This window comes from Rhinatrema bivittatum, chromosome 16 (assembly GCF_901001135.1).
Source record: "Rhinatrema bivittatum chromosome 16, aRhiBiv1.1, whole genome shotgun sequence".
Taxonomy (NCBI): Eukaryota; Metazoa; Chordata; class Amphibia; order Gymnophiona; family Rhinatrematidae; genus Rhinatrema; species Rhinatrema bivittatum.
Window position 1 is genome coordinate 20594825 of NC_042630.1, and position 19656 is coordinate 20614480.

The 19656-nt window shown below is 48.8% G+C and overlaps 2 protein-coding genes across 7 annotated transcripts in view; both read right to left on the reverse strand.

Moving 5' to 3' along the window:
- Positions 1 to 621: 621 nt before the first annotated feature.
- On the reverse strand, positions 622 to 2199 carry UFSP1 (UFM1 specific peptidase 1 (inactive)). The gene is made up of 2 exons (XM_029580339.1): positions 2044 to 2199; positions 622 to 1320 (listed from the first exon to the last, which is right to left on the reverse strand). Exons 1-2 carry the CDS (start codon positions 2106 to 2108, stop codon positions 645 to 647), a joined length of 741 nt encoding a protein of 246 aa, XP_029436199.1. The 5' UTR covers positions 2109 to 2199; the 3' UTR covers positions 622 to 644.
- Positions 2200 to 4961: 2762 nt separating this feature from the next.
- Positions 4962 to 19656, reverse strand: part of SLC12A9 (solute carrier family 12 member 9) — a 39348-nt gene continuing 24653 nt past the window's right edge. For 5 of the 6 annotated variants that reach the window (XM_029580338.1, XM_029580334.1, XM_029580335.1 and 2 more), the window contains exons 6-14: positions 19202 to 19309; positions 18397 to 18508; positions 17978 to 18135; positions 17744 to 17826; positions 16866 to 16990; positions 15877 to 16069; positions 9753 to 9927; positions 9181 to 9327; positions 8210 to 9048 (exon numbers count right to left, since the gene is read on the reverse strand). In XM_029580338.1, coding sequence (XP_029436198.1) covers positions 8210 to 9048; positions 9181 to 9327; positions 9753 to 9927; positions 15877 to 16069; positions 16866 to 16990; positions 17744 to 17826; positions 17978 to 18135; positions 18397 to 18508; positions 19202 to 19309 — 1940 coding nt within the window. Of the gene's footprint in view, positions 9049 to 9180; positions 9328 to 9752; positions 9928 to 15876; positions 16070 to 16865; positions 16991 to 17743; positions 17827 to 17977; positions 18136 to 18396; positions 18509 to 19201; positions 19310 to 19656 lie in introns of all 6 variants that reach the window. The other variant, XM_029580333.1, reaches the window with a different exon arrangement.

Sequence of the window (19656 nt, forward strand, 5' to 3'; positions counted from 1 at the left end):
TATGCAACACCTTGCAATTGTCCACATTAAATTTCATCTGCCATTTGGATGCCCAATCTTCCAAGGTCCTCCTGTAATGTATCACAATCCGTTTGTGATTTAACTACTCTGAATAATTTTGTGTCAGCTGCAGATTGATCATATCACTCGTCGTATTCATTTCCAGATCATATATATATATATATATATATATATATTGAAAAGCACCAGTCCAAGTACAGATCCCTGAGGCACTCCACTGTTTACCTTTTTCCACTGTGAAAAAACTGACCATTTAATCCTACTCTCTGTTTCCTGTCTTTTAACCAGTTTGTAATCCACGAAAGGACATCGCCTCCTATCCCATGACTTTTTAGTTTTCTTAGAAGCCTCTCGTGAGGAGAAACACCTTTTGGAAGGATTTATAAGGGGAAGACAAATGGAAGGAATAAGGAGAGCGGCATTGCATGAAAAGGAATGAAGCAAAAGTCCTCACAGAGGGAGGAGGAGTCAGGTGGGACACCTCACAGAGGAGAGATCCCTGATGACAGCCAGAGGGGGAAGAAGTCAGGAGAGAGGCCTCAAAGTGGGAGGGGGGGGGGAAGGCCTCACCGTGGGAAGGACAACACAGTACCACACCACTCTCAATACAGAAGCTTTTATTTCTACATTAGCCTCTCTCTTTGTACCTGGGGCAGACAGAAATTATAAAAGGAACTAGGCTCAAAGGAGTTTAAGTTTCTCCACTGCACCCACCCCTCCCTCTGCACCATGTCCCTATCTGTACACAGCCCATAGGCGTGTGGGTCCAGCACCAGTAGGTACTGCCCCAGCGGGCCCACACACAGGCCCAGGATGCCCTTGGAGACATTGTCCGTGTCCCCGCCCATCATGACAGGGCCACCACCGCCCTGGAAGTGACGCTCAAGGGCCTTCAGCACCACCTCGAGTCCCTCCCCCGGCCGGGCATGCATTATCCTGCAGGGGGTGCCGCAGTACCGCTCCACACAGAGGGCAGCTTCCACGCAGCCAATCCAGCCCCGAGAGCCAACGAAACCCAGGGGCTTGTCCTCCATCTCCACCAGCCACTCCTGGATCTCACGCAGGCCGGGCACAGCCCGCGACCTGCCCTCCCACTCGGCCAGCCAGGAGCACAGCGTCTGCAGTGTCCGATAGCCACAGCCCCAGCCCCGGTCATCCACTCCATCGCAGCCATAGTGGTAGTAAAGGTAGTCTCCACGCAGAATGGCCACGCGGGTTGCAGAGGCGGTGGGGGGAGGCAGGCCCTCGTGCACATTCTTCTGCAGCTCCATTGTGGCTTTGGACGACCGATCTTGTCCCCTGCAGAAAGAAAAACCACAAGTCAGGTCATTCAAGCTGCTGCGGGCCCACACACCCAGCACAGTAGGGCAATCAGCTGGCACCAGGTTGGCAGATTCAGGCATTTTTATCGCATTCCATGCTAGGACCTGTAGTTTCATTTTCTGCCCAGAAAAGCAGGAGCTACAAGACCATAGCTGGTGTACCCAGAGAGGAAGGGGATGAGATGAATAGTTTGCTCAATTTCAGGGGCAAAGAGTGGGGGAGGGGGTTGCCTTTGAGAGACAGACACAAGGTCAGACAGGCAAAGCACGACAGGGACACAAAAATCACAGGTAGAGGTATCGAAACGCAGGCCCAGACACAGACAGACAGGTGGATGAATGATCACATGAGCCCCAAGGCAACCCCCCTCCCCTCGGGACATACAATCTCAATTGCTCTCACATTCCCCCCTCCCCCCAGAGAAACACCTACAGTACCTGCATGTAATCCCCTTGGAAGTGTCTCGAAAGGTGGAATTTAGATAAAACGAGGTGCCACACTCTCCACCCTCTTGCCTAGTTCTCTCACCCTACATTCCCCTCCTCTATCCCCAAACGTCCCTGCCCAGTACTCACAAAAACCCAGTGCCAGACACATGCAGGTAGAGAGAGAGAGAGAGAGGGAACACAGATATGCAGGGGAGAAGCCACAGCGAGAACAGAACCGTGACAGACAGAACACAGACACACAGCATTTTACCTCTTTTTCCCTAGCTGCAGCTCTTCTCTGGCCATTTCCTGCTCCGTGTTAGGACAGGAATCCATTCACTTCCGCAGCCGGGACGCTGCAGGCAGCCATTGCCACTAGCCCCAGACTGAGCTGCCTACATCTCCCAGGCACCCTGACACTTCCTGCTAAGCCCTTCCCAGTCAGCCTGCGTCACTAGCAGTCTGTCTATGGGGTAAGCATGCCCTCACAGAGCAAAATGCAGAGCCCATGGGGGCTGAAAATAGCAGAGGAGACTGCAACCAAATGCAGAGCACGGAGGGGAGACCCCAGCAAAATGCAGAGAGGGCAAGGGCCGTAAATAGCAGGGGAGACCCCAGCAAAAATGCAGAGAGAGCAGGGGCTGGAAACAGTAGGGGAGACTGACAAAATGCAGAGCATGCAGGGGCTGAAAATACCAGAAGAGACTCCAGCAAAATGCAGAGGGCAGGGCCTGGAAATACTAGAGGAGACTCCAGCAAAATGCAGAGAGAGCAGGGGAGACTCCAGTAAAATGCAGAGAGGGCAAGGGCTGGAAATACTACAGGAGATGCCAGCAAAATGCAGAGGGCAGGGGCTGGAAATAGCAGAGGAGATGCCAGCAAAATGCAGAGAGTGCAGGGGCTGGAAATATCAGAGACTCCAGCAAAATGCAGAGCACACAGGGGCTGGAAATAGCAGGGGAGACTCCAGCAAAATGCAGAGAGTGCAGGGGCTGGAAATGCCATAGAATATGAAGGCAACCAGGAAAACGCTGCAGTTTGGTCGAAGGGAGACAGATGGTAAAGCTTTTCTACTAAGACGACTTATGTAAGTTCTGAATATTAAATTGACTGGATATAAATGTACTATTTGGGAAATGTCAGATTGTTGCTATCTAAAGCTCATGTGTTGATGAAAAAATACATTTTATTTAACTAGGTTAAAGACAAGCCACCACTTTTTTTTTCTGAATGGAGGAGCCAGATGCTGGATATTAAACCACCTGTTCCAAGACTACCAAAGATTATGCTATTTTTTTTAAATCAAATTTGGACTGCCTTCATACAGGACTTAAAGGAGAACTTTCAAAAAATGGAGCAACTTAGAAACAACTCATAGGAGACAGATGAGTGTTATTTCAGATAAGACAATCAAGTGTGTGGTCTTGGTTACATTGATTAGTACAAGTTTGATTTTGTTAGTGTTGATGTTTATTGTGTTGGATTAATGGGAACTCTGAAGTCCGTGTATGCTACACTACCTCTCACAGGACCAGTAAAAAGGGATGTGCTAGCGCAGTTTCTTAACCCCTTGCTCTGTGGACCAGCAGCGATCCCTGGCAGCACTTTTGCTGGTCCACGGCGTGGCCGTTAATTGCAGAAGGAAGCAGACCCGTGCTGCCATGCAGGTACCGGCCAGATCCACGAGGGGACGTTCTCCGCTGCCCTAAGACTGCAGGCCAGCACGTCCCAACAGTGGCTTCACTCCAGGCCCCACTGTGCCGCCACATCTGGGTGCCGCGATCGGCTCTTCACTACCCGCTGGCTCAGAACAGCGAATGGGGCCGGCCCACTGAAAATGAACATTGGGCTCAGCGGAGGCGCTGACCGCTTCCACTTCACCTCCATAAATAAGCAAACGTCCCAACAGGTTTGCTTGCCGGCGACGTAGCCATGAAGATTGTTGTGAGCACCAGGGCCCTCATCAGGGATATCATCTGCCCCCACCAGCACCACCGTACGTATTTTTAACCCATGGCGACACAGACCACCGACGGGGGGGGGGGGGGGGGGGGGGGAAGAGACTGAAATTGTTTTCCCGCCCCTGCTCTGTGTGGAAGCAGCACGGCTCCTTTGACCCAATTCTTTTAAGTAAAAGATTAGGGCAGCGTTTCTCCATCTTTTCATGCCCAAGGGCACACCCCCCCCCCCCCCCATTAACAAAATTGTTACGAGGCTGGCCTGGCTCTGACCAACAGGTAGTGGCGACTTTTCCATGGCACAGCCGCTGAGGTCTGAAAGCACACCCGTGCCCCCTAGCACACTGGTTGGGAAACACTGCATTGGGGGGGGGCACTGGATTCCCCACTCACATTTTATCCACAGAGGACCCCCCCCCATGCTCTTCTCCTTCCCATCAGCAGCCTCCCCCCCCTCTACCAGCCAGCAGCCCCAACAAGGTTGACTGATTATCATCATCAGTTTTAAGCTGGTCCTGCAGTGACTCTCTAATCCATCGCGCCTCAGTGGCCTGGTGTCCATCATCTGTGGATTTAAAAAAAAAAAAAAAAAAAATTTTAATTTTTGAATCACAACTAAAAAAAAAAAAAAAAAAAATGTTGAAGAACACCAGTCTGATATTCAGGAATTCGTAGTCGTGTGATCTTTGCCCAACAGCGCCCGTGGTTTCGGATATAGCTATGCCAGGAGCACTGCGCTCAATCATCAACTCCAATTAAAGCAAACCAGCTTTCATCAACAGCGGCCGCTGTTGGGCTAAGATCACACTTAACACGACTACGAATTCCTGAACATCAGACTCGTGTTCTTAGACAGTTTTTTGTTTTTTAGTTGCAATGCAAAAAGACTTTTAAAAAAAAAAAAAATGTTTTTTTAATCCTCACATGATGGAGCTATCCAGGTGGCCCATGGCTTGCAGGGCACATCCTCAGGCTTGCTGAGGCGCAATACATTCGAGTCACTGCAAGACAAGGTTAAAAACTGATAATAATCAGAGTTTCCCTTTGGTATATTGTGCGTGGAAATTCTAGGCTCTTTGGTGATTAATATCGAAAAGGCCTAGACACGATACTGGTGCAATGAGTTTTCTGAGACCTCACGGGGCTCTGGTTTCAGAGTTCTGTCAAATCTTGTGCTTCCCCCACCCATGACACTCAACTGCTTTTCATCGTTAGCAATTAGTTTATTCAATTTCTGTGCAACTTTCGAAATAAAATCTTTTTTTTTTTCTCTCTCTTTAATAAACAAAAGTTGTATCGCATTCACACATTGCCGTTATCGTTTGCTGCCCTTGCCTGTAATGCACCGGGCTTGGCGGTGTTACAGACTGCGTCCGAGCGCAAGGAATACATTTTTAAATAATATTTAAAAAGACACGTACAAAGCAAGTCCTCACTGGCTTAAGTCGGTCAGTGCAATCATTGTTCGAGTCAGTTTTGTTTTGTTTTGCAGACGGGAAACACAAGAATGGTGCGACAGTGCGCTGGGCTGCCTTTTAATAATAATAATAAAAAAAAAATCAATTATTCCTAAGAAACATTTATCAGTCATCCCTGTGCGGCCTGGAAGCTGATTCAGTTTAATTCTCTTTATCTGCAGAGCCCCACCCCTTCCCCAGGCTTTGCTCCAATCGTTTGGAGGAAAAAGCCTCCCTCTTGGGATGTGGGGGGATCTGAAGAACGAAATGAAATGAAATGAAAGCCCAACAGCCTGTGGAGGGGTCGCCGGGGTAGGTGTGAGCAGCACCGCTGTAAGCTCTACTGCGCAGGGCGGCGAGGGGACGCCGACGCTTCCTTGCGTCCCCGGACAGGCGCGACACTAATTACGGCACAGGAAACGCAGGCCGGCTACGCCCCAGGTCGGGTACACGAGAGGCGCGCCAAGGCTACACACCTAGCAGAGGCGTTTCTTACGGAGAGGAACCAATTGAAAATCTTTAGCATCGCAATTCCAAACAAACTGCGTGATGGGCGATCGCCAGCTGTCTCCATCCCCCTTTGCATGCTGTGACTTATAGCCCCGACCGACGAGCGAGAACTACAGGAGCATGCAGGCACTGGGTGAGCGGCCACAAAAGAGAGAGAGAGAGAGAGAGAGACAGCTCGTCATGCTAATGACTAAGGTGCAACAGGAAAAAATTAATGGATTCCCGGAACTGGTGGCGGTTACCAGCAGCTCTCGTTTCGCCTTAAGGTGTGAGAGGGATACCAAAGGCCCATTCTCACAAAATTTAATTATGTTAAAAAAAAAAACCAGAAGGCAGCACTCCTCCACCCCCCCTCGTGGCAAAAGACAGGTGTCAGAGTCAATTGATCTTGTCCCCACCACCACCAGGCTGTACATGCTCTCAGTGGTTTTTTTTTTGGGGGGGGGCATGAGGGAGGGACTCATCATCGGATAGAAAGCCCCTGTCCCCACCACACCCGCTCTTATCTAGGACTGCCCCCTTGCTGCCACATCCAGCAAAGAGACAGCTCTCTTATTGACTGCCCACGTCAGTGCATTTCACTTCACTTCCCTACTTTTATAGTCTTGAGTTGCATAAAAAAAGAGCAGGGACAGCTCATTCTTGTTCAGTTCCACCACCCCCCCAAGACAGCTCTGGGTTCAGGTTTGGGAAGGACGTCCCGCTAAATCAGCAGGAGATGCCTGGTAGCCGTGGCGCACAAGAAACAGTCACGAGGTAGAACTGCCACCTGGAATCCATCCCTCGGGCATCGCTCTGTCGCAGGGCAGGACATTACATTGCTGTAATAAACACATTAAGCCATAGTACTAACCTTCCTACTCCTGTTAAACATAAAACTAAGACAGAATAAAACCCAAGACCCCTGCGTCCTCCGTTACACAGGAAAATAGAGGGCAAGGGTGGAGGGGAAACGATCCAGGGCTTAGAGAGTAACAGGGGGAACACTTGCGTACTCCCAGAATGCCAAGCCTGCTCCCCTGCTTTCCCAGAATGCAAGCTCCCTACATTGGACTTAGAAATTGTCAATGGAAGCCCAGGCCAGGCCGAGGGCCTACGGAGTGTGAGAGGCACAGGCTGGATTACATACACAGGAATGTGAAAGGCCCAGCCCAAATGGAGAGTGAGAGTGTGTGAGTGAGTGTGAGTGAGAGTGTGTGTGAGTGAGTGTGAGTGAGAGTGTGTGTGAGTGAGTGTGAGTGAGAGTGTGTGTGAGTGAGAGAGAGTGTGAGAGTGTGAGTGTGAGAGAGTGTGAGTGAGTGTCAAAGCCCAGGCTGTGGCTAACAGAAGTATGTGAAACAAGGCAAACTGAGGGTCAGCGTGAGTGTGCAAGGCAGCTAGCAGGTATGTGTTTAGCCCAGCCTAGACCATAACCAACAGGAGTGTGTGAGGCGCAGGCCTGATGTGGTCTGTTGGGGGGGGGGGGGGGGGAGCACAGCCCACATGTGGGGTCAGCAGGACTGGGTGCAGGACAGCCCAGACTGTGAATGAACGGGGAGGTGAGTGAGAGGGAACAGAACCTGCCTGCACAGGTAGCCAAGGCTCCTCCACTGCCTCTGCACCAAAGACCCAAGTCTCCCACTCACCGGCATCAGTAGCTTTCCTCACCCACAAGCAATCCCCGTACCCATTCCCTCTCTCCACCTGTGAATAAGGCAGGGAAACAGGGAGGCCACAGAATGGAAAGCCTCACGTTTTCCCCCAAAGAGAGGAAAGAGGCGGGCAGCTGAAAGGAACAAGGGGAGAATATGCGAGGACCCCGCCTGCACGATTATGCAGCTTATTTCTACCCAAGTGGGATGAATTGTAGCCTGGATGGAGTTAGCAGGTTCCAATCCTTCCCCCCTCCCCTAGAAAAAAAAATATTCATTTTAAGGACCAAGGCAGCTTCCGACCCCACCCAATGTGAACAATTCTACACCATGCAGAGCCTTCCTCAGGACTTTTTAACGCTAGACTGTAGTGTTAAACCTACTGGGAAGAGCAGCTCCAGGGTCTTTCCTTCCCTCTACTAAACTAGCACATCCGAGGGGAAAAAAAAAAAAAAAAGCTTTCCCCCCTTACAAATGTTCTCTCTAGAAAAGGGCGTCTAGGTCTGAAAGAGCAGAACTACGAAAGGGAAACCAAATTTCCCCTGGCCCCATTCTTGCCCAAGTGTTCCCCCACTCCCCACCCTAAGCACCCGGAAGATGTAGAAAGATCCTCCATGGTCACAGTTAAAGCAAAAGCCACCCCCCCACTACTGTCTGCTGTTTCCATCCTGTAGCTCTCCTCACTAGTGATGGAAACGCACCGGCACAGGAGGCAGCCAAAAAAAAGCCTTGCTACAGAGAGTCTTCTAAGGTCCATTTGTTGACTTGTGGACAAGAAAGGAGGAGGGAGCGGCCGATGACCCGACTGCTGTCGTACAGCAATCAGAGGTGCATGGAGGGGAGGGGGAAGGCATGGCGAAAGCCCCTGCATCCACCCAAACTTAGAGGTCCGTGCAGGTGACAGGAGCGAGTCCGTGAATCATCAAGGTAGGCCCCAGGTCCTTTGTCAGGATGTCCAGCTGTTCCAGGTAGCGTTCGTACTGGGAGATGTCCGCAGGTGGCCGGGGAAGGTAGAGGAAGCGCACAGCCGCAACCCCGCCCTGCCGCAGCACCAGCTCATTGACGGCACGCAGGTACTCGTCCGATATCCGCACCGCGTTCAGATTGACAAAAGCCTCCTGCTGCCCCTCGGGGCTCAGTTGCTTATGCCAGTGGAGGGCCACCACCTGGTCCCAGGGAACAATCTTGATGGTGGCTCTGATGCGGAGCTTTGTCAGCAGCTCCCTCAGTTTCTCCTCCTTACGGATCCAGCCCTGGTCCCCAGATTCAATGCAGAGGAAAATGCGTAGGCGGGCAGACTTCCAGGAGGCCACCATGGTCAGAATGCAGGCCATCTGCAAGAGAAAGAGGCTGCAGATGTCCACGTAGCTGGTACTGTCCGGCCGCAGGAGGTTTAGAGGCCAGACGTCGATACACTGCTTGTCCGGCTGCCTCGTGGCAAAGAGCTCTTTCTTGTCCAACAGGAAGAAGTAGCGGGCCAGACAAACATTCTTCTGCATCTTGATGGCATCCGAGACAATGGCGACATATTCGGAAGGTGCCAGGGCCTTACGGCTCTCCTTGCTTCGGACAGGGGGAAAGTGGGCCTGCAGCGAGGTGATGTCTACTCCAAAGTGGTCATTCTCCTGGCCCATGCCAAACGCTGGGTCCTGCAGGAAGTAGTCCTCTGGCTCACTGTCGTCATAGAAACCCAGGACCAGGGTGTTTGGCTTCATGCCACCTGCACATTAACAGCCACCACAAGAATTAGGAAATGCATTCAATGATTCTATCTTGTATTTTGCTATTTATTAACTTTTGATGGCATGAAGACAAGAGACATGACTGCTGTACATGATGATGCGGGGTTTACCTAGGCCTGTGATGCGCAGCAGGTGCTGGGTCCCTTGCCGGACTGATGGAGACAGGGTGAGGTCCACAAAGGCTTTCACGTTGACCTTGTCCACCAGACTTAGCCAGAAGTTATAATGTGGCTGGATGGGGTCAGAGGGTAGGGTATCTGCCAGAAACAAAATAGAGGAACTGGTGATTACCGGTTGAGAGGACCAACTAGTTTTTCTACCTCCTGGCCTAATCTGTTTTCTCACCTCATCTTTCCCATCCCTCTCTCATCTCTTATCGTCCTTGCATTTTCCCTGCCCCTTCATCATTTCTTCTTAATTCATTTTCCCTCCTCACCTTACACCTCTCCATCTCTCTCCTCCTCCTACATCACTCATCTCCCCAACCTGACATTCTTCTAATCTCATCTTTTCCTCTCCACACCATCTCCCCACTTTCTCTTTCCTCCTCTTCTTCTCCCATTCCTCACCTCTCCTTCACTTCATCTATCCCTCAACTCCTAATACACCAGGCTGCAGTAGAAACTGAACCTCACCGCATCCTGGGTGAAATCCCCGTAGTGACTGCCAGTCCCAGACTCACCCAGGTCCCCAATTTCCACGTGCCCCAGCACATACAAGCCACCCTTCTTCAGGTCATTGATGAACTTGATGAGTTGGCAACTGGTCCTGGGGTTGGAGACCATGAGCAGGATCTGCGGCCTCCAAAACTTAACATGCTCCTTACGGATGTCCAGGAGTAGCAGGTACTTACGGACCTGGCAAAGAAAGAGAAGAGGAACAGATAAAGAGTCTAGAATGGGGAGAACTTGCTTGTCTCATCCTCTAAATTTCCAGACCAGTTTCAGCTAACAGACTTTGAACACCTCCGATATTCGTAGTCTTAGGTTTAGCTCTGGGGTAGTGACTTTCACTGCTACCAAGAGTTCCCATGGTTAGCAGGATACAACTCAAGAGTGGAAATTATCTATTTGATCTCAGCAGTACCTCAAATTTTACAGATCACCACCTGTTTTTTTTCTGTATTAGTCTGTAGGGTAAGACCAAGCATCCTAGCAAAGTTTTCTGAGTTGCCCGGCCTAATCAGCAAGCATTTCAAGAATTACAATCATGTGGACAGTGTGCTTGGGAGTTAAGATGAATACTAAATGCTACAGGAAGCTAAACATAAAACTGCTCAGCCAAAAAACTTTGTCCATGCTTGAAAATGTGCGGACGAGCTAAAAATCACTGGATGTCGACAAAAGTCGAGAAGGCTCTTAAATTCACAAGGTTGAAATTTTATGAGCACAGTAATAAGGCTGGGGTATACTTGGCTAGGGCATTTAAAGAGAAGATGTGGTAACTCCGTAGTGAGCAGTATTAAGGACAGAGTGGGCAATTTGGCATATCACCCTTCAGAAACCGAGGCAGTGATTAAATAGCATTGTTCCTCTCTTGACATTACGTCAGAGGAGGTAAACCTGGGGGATCTACATTAAATCTGTCTAGGATTACGCCTGACCAATCTGAAGCATTAACCTCCCCTCTCTCACTGCTGGAGATGCACAGAGTTGTTAAAGCTCTGCTGGGTAGTAAATACTCAAGGCCGGACAGCTATCATATTGACCTCTGCAAAACGTTTCTGCAGTTGACGTTGTTTAACAAGTTAAGTAGCAACAAACTAACATAAAAAAAGGGACAGACTGCATAGAATGTAGGCTGTATCGTCCCATTTTCTTGATTAACTCTGACATCAAAATACTGGCTAGTCCTACAGAGAAAGTTGGAGTGTATCATGATAAGGCTAATTCATGCAGAACAAACAGGATTCATTAAAAGGCATTTTCTATGTCAAATACCAGGAGGTTCTTTAACATATATGTGGCAAGAAAAGAGGACCAGATACCTTTGCTAAATGCAGATAAAGCTTTTGATAAGACTCTATTGGCCATTCTTGTTTGAGGTGCTGCATGATTTTGGTAGGCCTGGGAGATTGGTAGCCTGGGTTCAGGCGATTTATCTTAAACCCAAAGCCTGAATTCTGTTTAATGGGTCGCTAACCTCTTGATATTCTTCATGGCGCCGGGCAGGGTTGCCCACTTTCCCTCATATTATTTGATTTAGAAATACAGCCTTGAGAAGCTGCAATCCAAAAAGCATCAGAAATTAGTGGCATTAGATTTAGGGGAATATAAGAACATAAGAAGTTGCCATACTGGGTCAGACAGAGGATCCATCAAGCCCAGCATCCTGTTTCCAACAGTGGCCAATCCAGGCTACAAGTATCTGGCAAGTACCCAAACACTAAGTAGATCCCATGCTACTGATGCCAGTAGCTATTCCCTAAGTCAACTTGATAAATAGCAGTTTATGAACTTTTCCTCCAGGAACTTATCCAAACCTTTTTTAATCCCAGCTACAATAACTGACCTAACCACATCCTCTGGCAACAAATTCCAGAGCTTAATTGTGCGTTGAGTGAAAAAGAATTTTCTCTGATTAGTTTCAAATGTGTGACTTGCTAACTTCATGGAGTGCCCCCTAGTCCTTCTATTATCCGAAAGTGTAAATATCCGATTCACATTTTCCCATTCTAGTCCATGATTTTATAGACCTCTATCATATCCCCCCTCAGCAGTCTCTTCTCCAAGCTGAAAAGTCCTAACCTCTTCAGCCTTTCCTTATAGGGGAGCTGTTCCATCCCCTTTATCATTTTGGTCACCCTTCTCTGTACCTTCTCCAGTGCAATTATATCTTTTTTGAGATGTGGCAACCAGAATTGCACACAGTATTCAAGATGCGGTCTCACCATGGATCAATGCAGAGGCATTATGATATCCATCGTTTTATTTGCCTTTCCTTCCTAGTAATTCCTAACATAGTTTGCTTTTTTGACTGCTGCAGCACACTGAGCTGACGATTTCAATGTATTATCCACCATGACACCTACATCTCTTTCCTGAGTGGTAACTCCTAAGATACAACCTAACATTGTGTAACTACAGCAAGGGTTATTTTTCCCTATATGCACCACCTTGCACTTGTCCACATTAAATTTCATCTGCCGTTTGGATGCCCAGTCTTCCAGTCTCACAAGGTATTCCTGCAAATTTATCACAACCCACATATGCTTTAACTACTCTGAATAATTTTGTGTCATCTGCACGGTGGATGCTGCCTGACCGAAGGTGGCTTGATCAGCATACACATCCCAGCAGCCCTGAGGAAATGTAAAACATATCCTGCTGTACCTTTGGCCAAAAATCCATTACTGCTGAGAAGGCCATTGGTGATAAAGTAATTCTTAGAACTGTGTGCACAGAGTGGCCCTGCAGACAGAGAACCAGCCCTGAAAGTGTTAGAACTCTCCAGTCTGGGCTGGGAATACAGAGAGAGCAGATCTCTGTGTTAACGCTCTGTTCAGCTCCTGTGGACAGCCTTTTTCCTGACCTCCCCAGGCATAGGTAAGTAGTGTAAAGTGTTTAGTCCTTGTTGTTTTACTTGTTCCTGTTGTATTTTAAATTTTTTATCCATTCACTGTTCTCACTTTTTGATAATAAACTTATTAGTTTGTTAGCTCCGGTTTCTTGGACTGATTAATGATCCTGGTAATGTGTATTTGGTCTGTGGAGGGGGGGTTTTAAGGAAATATATGACCTTTGGCTGTGATGGGTGTCCCTAGGAACCACCAGGGGATAGCTTGTGGGTGGGGAATTTGCCCAGAGGCAAGCAGAAACCCAGCTGGCAGGTGGGAGGTTGCCAGTGTAGAAGCACGTGTGCAGATGCAGGCAGGCCTGGGCAGTGCTTGGCAGGACCCTGTGAGTGGCCACAGGGTTATGCTGAGCTGGTGTTAGGGTGGGTGTTGAGGTGTGACAAATATGGAAGGGAAACTCCCAAGACATTTAATTTGTAAATGGGAAAAGGAAGGAAAAAAAAAAAAAAAAAAAAAAAAAAGACTTGGATGCTTCATCGAATGAGATTGATTGGAGCAGCATCTGGACAGCTGCGCAGAAAGTCTAAACCTGTAACAGCAGGGTTGAGCTAATGATTAAAGTTATTGCATAGAATTTATTGCATCCATGCGATATTGCTAAAATCTTTGCAGGGACGAACAAGTTGTTGCAGAGGATGTGGAGAGGTGGTAGTGTTACACATGTGGTGGGACTGTGAGAGGGTTAAATAATTTGGGGGAAAAAGTTGCTCAGGAGGTATCTGACATATAACCTCCAGTGCACTTCATTCCTTTGTTGGGACTTTTTGGAGGACAGCAGCGGTTGCTGGCCTTGTTACATGGTAGAACACTGGTTGCCCGGTTGCTGCTGGCATCGTCTTTCACCATTGCTTCATTCTGAAAATGTCATCCCTATATGGAACATTGGCATAGACAAGTGTGTGATAATTGCTGATACTGAAAGACAGATGTGCTGAAAGGGGAAGCTATCACATAGGATAATGCCACGGTGTATTATTAGGGGCTGTATTTTGTCATATGCTTTTGTCTCTCTATGATATGATGACTCATTTACTGTTTGCATGCATAGCAAACCTTAAAGAAATAGTTTCAAAAAACAACTACTGTTTACAGACTTTAAGGTATGGCAAAACAACATTAGCAGCTTTTACCTTAGGAATGACAACCTTGTTTCAGTAACTTAGCAAATACTTTGGCATGCTTTATGGGAAAAGATGTTGTTTTTACAGACTCCTTTGTATCACAAGACTGGGGAATAACAAAGATCGCAAAATATACCTAGCATGAAAAAAACAAGAACAGATAACGTAGCACTTAATCCCTTAGCAGCAGGGAGGAGAGATCAACCTGCAGAGAGACGAAAAGGTTGTTCACAAGGAACGAGAGACTGGTCAGCATGTCCAGGGTCCACGTGATACACTTCCTGCATCACGTACGCCCTGGAAGATCAGCTCCCATTCGTGTTCATGAACTGGTCTCATAAAATTCTTAACACAGAGAAAGATACCGTAATCAGCTGATCTAGTGCAACGCCATAAAAAGAGCAGGTAAATGTTAGCAGAAAATGGGAATGAACTTGTGTAGGTATTAAGATGAGCTCTAAAATAGGGAGTAACTCTTATGTCTCACCATCAGTGCCGTTTTCCCTCCACATATCTGGGCAGGGGGGGTGGTATTTGTGTAATATCTATGAATTATAGAAATTATGAGAGGGGGAATGCAACATACATTTTACAAAATGGGCCTTGGGCATCCGTGCATGCAATGTGTCTCTCACATAACTCCAGGACGGAAGACTGTGCAGGATTATCTGCAAATATTTCTTCACAGAAAGCATGGCGGGTGCGTGGAGGTGGTGCAGACAGAAAAAGGTATAGAACTGAAGAAAAGCCTGGAAGAGGCACAGAGGATCCCCAGCTGCGAGAGGAACGCCAGAGATCAACCGGGCTCTATGGCACCGCACCAGGACGCGAGTTTGGAGGAGACAAGATGGGTCTTATGGCCCCCTCTCATCTGCTGTCATGTTCTGCGTTTCTGTGCGTGTCGCACCCGACGCACGACAGGAGCTCTGGGTGTAATTGAATGGCTAACTGAAGGCAAGGGGGGGGTGGGGGGAGGGAGTCAGTACTGGCTGACTTTTCCATAACTAGTAAAAAATGAAAAGGAAGCGATAAAGCAGTTATATACAGGTCCTTAGCGAGACATCACCTGGAGCAGTGTGCCCAGTTCTGAAGACCGTGCCGCAGGCCAGCAAAATGGGGCGGGATCTGCAGCAAAGGCCCTATAGAAGGAGGCTTAAGGATTTAAACATGTATACCCTAGAGGACAGGAGGGGTGGGGGATATGATCAAAGGGTATACCCAGGCACAGGCGGTAAAGCCTTCACTGATGAAAGAGCTAGGCTGACTTAAGGGCAACGCCAAGAAATATTTTTTTTTTGCAGAGTGGCTGCTGGAGGCTAAAAGAGTAGCGAACTTTGAGAGGGTATGGGATAAGTCCAGACTATTCTTGGTCGCAACCGATGAAGCTACACCAGATGCATAACCTATTGACACTTATTCAAGTGTTTAAAATGCCATACTGGAACGACTCAACGAGCATGGATATTGCCATAACAAATGGCACACGGGGGAATCTCATATGGAATGACAGAAATCCCAGCAGATGGGTCGCCCCCATGGCTCAGTGTCCGTGCACAGAGCCACCATGCAAAAGGGACCCAACTTGGATTCCCAGCTCAGGTCTTCCACACCATAAGTCGGCCAGGGCTGGAGATGCTGCCAATGACTGAACTACAGTGATTTGTGAGGGATCGCAGGTGGCACTCCAGGTTATATGGGAGGTGCTTTTCAGCTTTTCTCGGACTCCTTCTGCTGTAAGGGAGGCATAACCCAGCAGTTTGGACGGATCCTGGTACATACAGGGAACTACAGTAATTTGGCAAGGACTGTGAAAATTGCAAAAAAAAAATATTCTCCCAAGTAGCTGGCACCATAAGCTTTTCGTTTGCAGATACCAGCCTTGGCCCTGAATGGGAGCCCAAAGAGCACGAAAAAAAAAAACCCAAGAAAAAAAAAACAAAAAAAAAAAAAACTTCAGCTGTGTCTGTCTGGCAGGCTACACAGAGAACCTAGGAGACCAAATGTTCGGGCAATAGTCCCACTACTCTTGGTAGCTATTTAGATTATTTCAAAGCATTCTGGTGAGGGAATAGGCGTGCATGTGTGTACGTGACTCTCGAACACGTCCTCACCTGGTGGAAGATGAGAGCCTGGCTAATATAGCCCCAGCTGCTGGTGGCAGAGCGGAAGTGGATGAAGCCGAGCAGGATGACCATGATGACAATGCTGCCCGAGGCGTAGGCTGGATTAATCAGGAACATCATGACAAAACAGCTGACGATGCCCAGGAGACAGGTGTGCCAGCTGAAGACTTGGAATGTGGGCCTGGCAAGGGACGGGCACATGCAAACATCATCGTTAAAAAAAACACAAAAAACCACAAAACACAACAAAGAATACACACACAAAGAGCCCCTGGCATTCACACAGTGCTAACCCCATTCACCCACCCACAACACACAACAAAGAATATATACACAAAGAGCCCCTGGCATTCACACAGTGCTTACCCCATTCACCCACCCACCACGCTTTTCAGAGGGCAGAAAATGTTGCAACTGGTTTTCGTTCACAGCCCTGGTATTAGAATACAACGCACTTTACCGAACCAACCAAGAGGCTCAGCTCCTATACATGGAATGGAAGGCCAGAATCTGCACATTACAGCTAAAGAGAGAGACCGGAGGCCTATCCTGTCCCAGGCATTAATGTGTACTGCATGGCAGCTATAACGAACCATATCCATTACACACCACCAGCCGCTCACTGGCTGCAAAGAGAGAGCAGCTTCGAAAAAGCTTTCAAGATCAAAATAAAGCACCCGTGCGTCAGGCAGAAACTGCAGGCAGTGTGTAAACAGCCCCCATACCTTATATCTAAAGAAAGACGTTGCATGCCTGCTTAAGGGAAAACACAATAAAAATTTAAAAAAAAAACCACAAAAAAAAAAACCCAACTCGTCTAGACGTCCACCAATGTGACATCGGCACAGACTCAAGGTAACGAAGCAGCTGAAAGTACAGAGGGAGGCTTCAGTACCCCCCGCCCCCCCCCCCCCCCGGCAGAAGACAGGGATAGCCAAGGAGCAGGAGGGGGGCAAAGGGCAGGGCCCTCGACGTACCGGAAGTTGGGGGCCGATGCCCACTCCAGCGCCAGGCAGGCCAGGTCCACGGCGGCATAGGCCATGAGGTAGAAAACTGTGACGATGCCAGCGATGGTGTTCAGCTTCCCCGCGAACAGCACGAGCTGCAGGGGGGAAGACAGGCACAGACGTTTGAAGTTCACCTTCCACTACCGTTTCAAACAAACAAACGGCACCTAAAAATTAATTTCATCAAAACAGCCCTGGGAGCAACAGGGAGAGTCACGGTTTGGAATGCAATTTGTAAGGGCCGACTGTTTGAAGCTCGCACGCCACATCCGGTGATGCATACAACGTCTAAGACAAGCGACACTGCTTGTACCTGCGTGGAAAATATATCAACGCGTGCCCCCCGAGGAAGCCTCCGTCTCATGAAACAAGGGCCCCTTACTGCTGTGCTGTATATATACACAGAAAAAGAGAGGGGGGTGCTTTCAGCACGCGAGGATTAGAATGTTTCTGAAAATACTAAGAGATTTTGATGTTTTGAGGGTTTTTTTTTTTAAGGCGTGTGATGATTCTGTAAGTATCCAAGTGGGACTGGACTGTGATCCCTTCACCTTTGGGTATGATGCACCTGTTTTTCCACTCATTTTATTGCTGTAGTAGAGAAGCAGTTTGAAAGTAGACCGAGTGAAAGCTGATAAGAAATGTAATAGTCCCCTTCTTTGTAAGAGCGTCATTCATTTTTGGGGGGCTCCAATTTTACCTTCATTTGTACATTACCTGGGTGGGGGGGCAGTCTTACCACTCCCATTTACTCTTCCCTCTCTCCACCCCCATTCTACCTGCCCCACCTCCCCCCGATTCCCATCCCTACCTCGCTGTCTGCCCCCCCCCCCCCCCCCCGAGCTTACCTGCACCAGCCCCCAGGTGTACAACACAGCCACCCAGGGGTTCCCTCCCTTCGAGGTCATCTTGGCCGGAGCCAGCACGAACCCTATGGCAGAGAACAACAACAGGAATTTCAGAAGACGACAGGGATACGGTCTTCCATTTAGGAGGCTCTGGAACGAATGGAAAGTGCGCCCGAGGCCCTCAGGGAACGTCAGAGGAAGCACAGCCACCCTCCCCCACCACTATCACCTCACCGAACAGGTCATCTTTGGCCAGGGCGTGGAGGATGCGCGAGGCGCCAATCAGGGTGCTCATGGACGCCGACAGCGAGGTGGAGTAGACGCCAACGAGGATGAAGGGAGGCCAGACGTTGATGGCCCGGAAGTAGCCGTAGTCCTGCATCAGCAGGGTCCTGCAAGCAGAAGCAATTTAGAAAAGAAAAAAGGAGAGAGCGATGGGTCCCAAAAGAGATCATCATGAGAAAACCAAACCAGTAGTGAAGCAGCACCTCCAAGCCAAGAGCAAAGCGAGAAGCCTAGCGCTGCTTTTACGGTAACCCCTAGTGGCCGACCAGAGAACAGCACTGGAAGGCGGCTACGAAGGGAGCCGCAGCCCACCGTGAAAGGGAGCATCGAGAGAGGCACAAGGCAAGGAGGGAAGAGATGATACAAACCTGTCACAGGTGAAGGCAGTCATGAAGAAGAGGAGGAAGTAGATGATGAACGTGTATATGACAGCGATGATGGTGCCCTTTGGGATGGAGTTACTGGGGTTCTTCAGCTCGCCTGCCCGGGGAGAAGCAGCAGAGAGCCGGTTTAACAGCGGCATCCCACCAACGCCTCTCCCCCCGCCATCCAATACCAAAACTGAACTGAAAGACGGGGTTAGCTGTGGCCAACTCCAGTCCCCAAGCATCACACACAAAAGTCTGCTTTCAGGCGCTCCACTGCGAATACGCATGAGACACATTTACCTCTGATTGTTTTATTGGTGGATTCAATTGGTTATGCTATTTAATATGTTACTTCTGGGTTATTTTTAGACCCTTGCTGTAATTTTAGTTACGATTTAATTCTATTACTGTTTGTTATATTTATTATTGCATTTTTGTGCTTTTGCATTTATAAACGCTGTAATAATCCGCTTTGAGCCTTTGTTTGGGTACGGCAGACAGAAAGTCTTATTAAACTATGCACTCCCTAACAGCAAGCGCTGAATGGGATAAGAAGAACTCATTACATGCTACAAAAGAAATGCCCCTCCTCCCCCCCCCACCAAAAGCATGCATTTGGTAAGTTAAGAGGCAACCCATAGAAATGACACCTTTCTTTCCCTGTGAGAATGTACGAGGAAGTGAAACAAGAGATAACCCATGGGATACAACATGTTAATGCCCCCCTCCCCCACACCGTCTTTCCCTGGTGCGCCGCATCGGGTGACGTAACAAGGAATTCCCCATGGAAGGACGCCCACCGTACCTGACATGTTGGATCCTGCCATGATGCCAGTGCATCCGTTGAACATCACTGCAAAGACCGTGGCAAACGTCATCATGTTGTTGGTAGTGTAGTCTCGGGAATACATGGCTGGAAGAGGACAAAGATGGAAGCCCCTTCAGCACTGAGCGATGGCGTCTGTGGTACATCCCCAGTGGAGAGAGCCACGGGGAACCCTATGGCCTGCCCATTACAGATAATCACTCACTGAATCCCTTTTGGCTTTTCTCCCGATTCTTTCCCACCAGAGGACCTTCTCCCCCCTCCCCCAGCTCTCTCACCTTACTCCTTTCCCTTCCAGTTTTCATCAGGGATCATTCCTTAACACCTTTGTATCTCACTCTCTTCAGGTAATGTTCCCTGTGAGGCCTTACTCGCTCTCATCAGGGATCAAAGTCCTGCAAGGTCTCTCTCGAAGGGAATTGGACCTGCAGGCA

Bases quoted from the DNA above. Each gene is read 5' to 3' on its own strand.
- UFSP1 (XM_029580339.1), bottom strand. From the start codon at position 2,108: ATGGATTCCTGTCCTAACACGGAGCAGGAAATGGCCAGAGAAGAGCTG. The intron at 1,321-2,043 runs GTAAAATGCTGT...TTCTTTCTGCAG, and splicing joins CTGCAGCTAGGGAAAAAGAG to GGGACAAGATCGGTCGTCCA.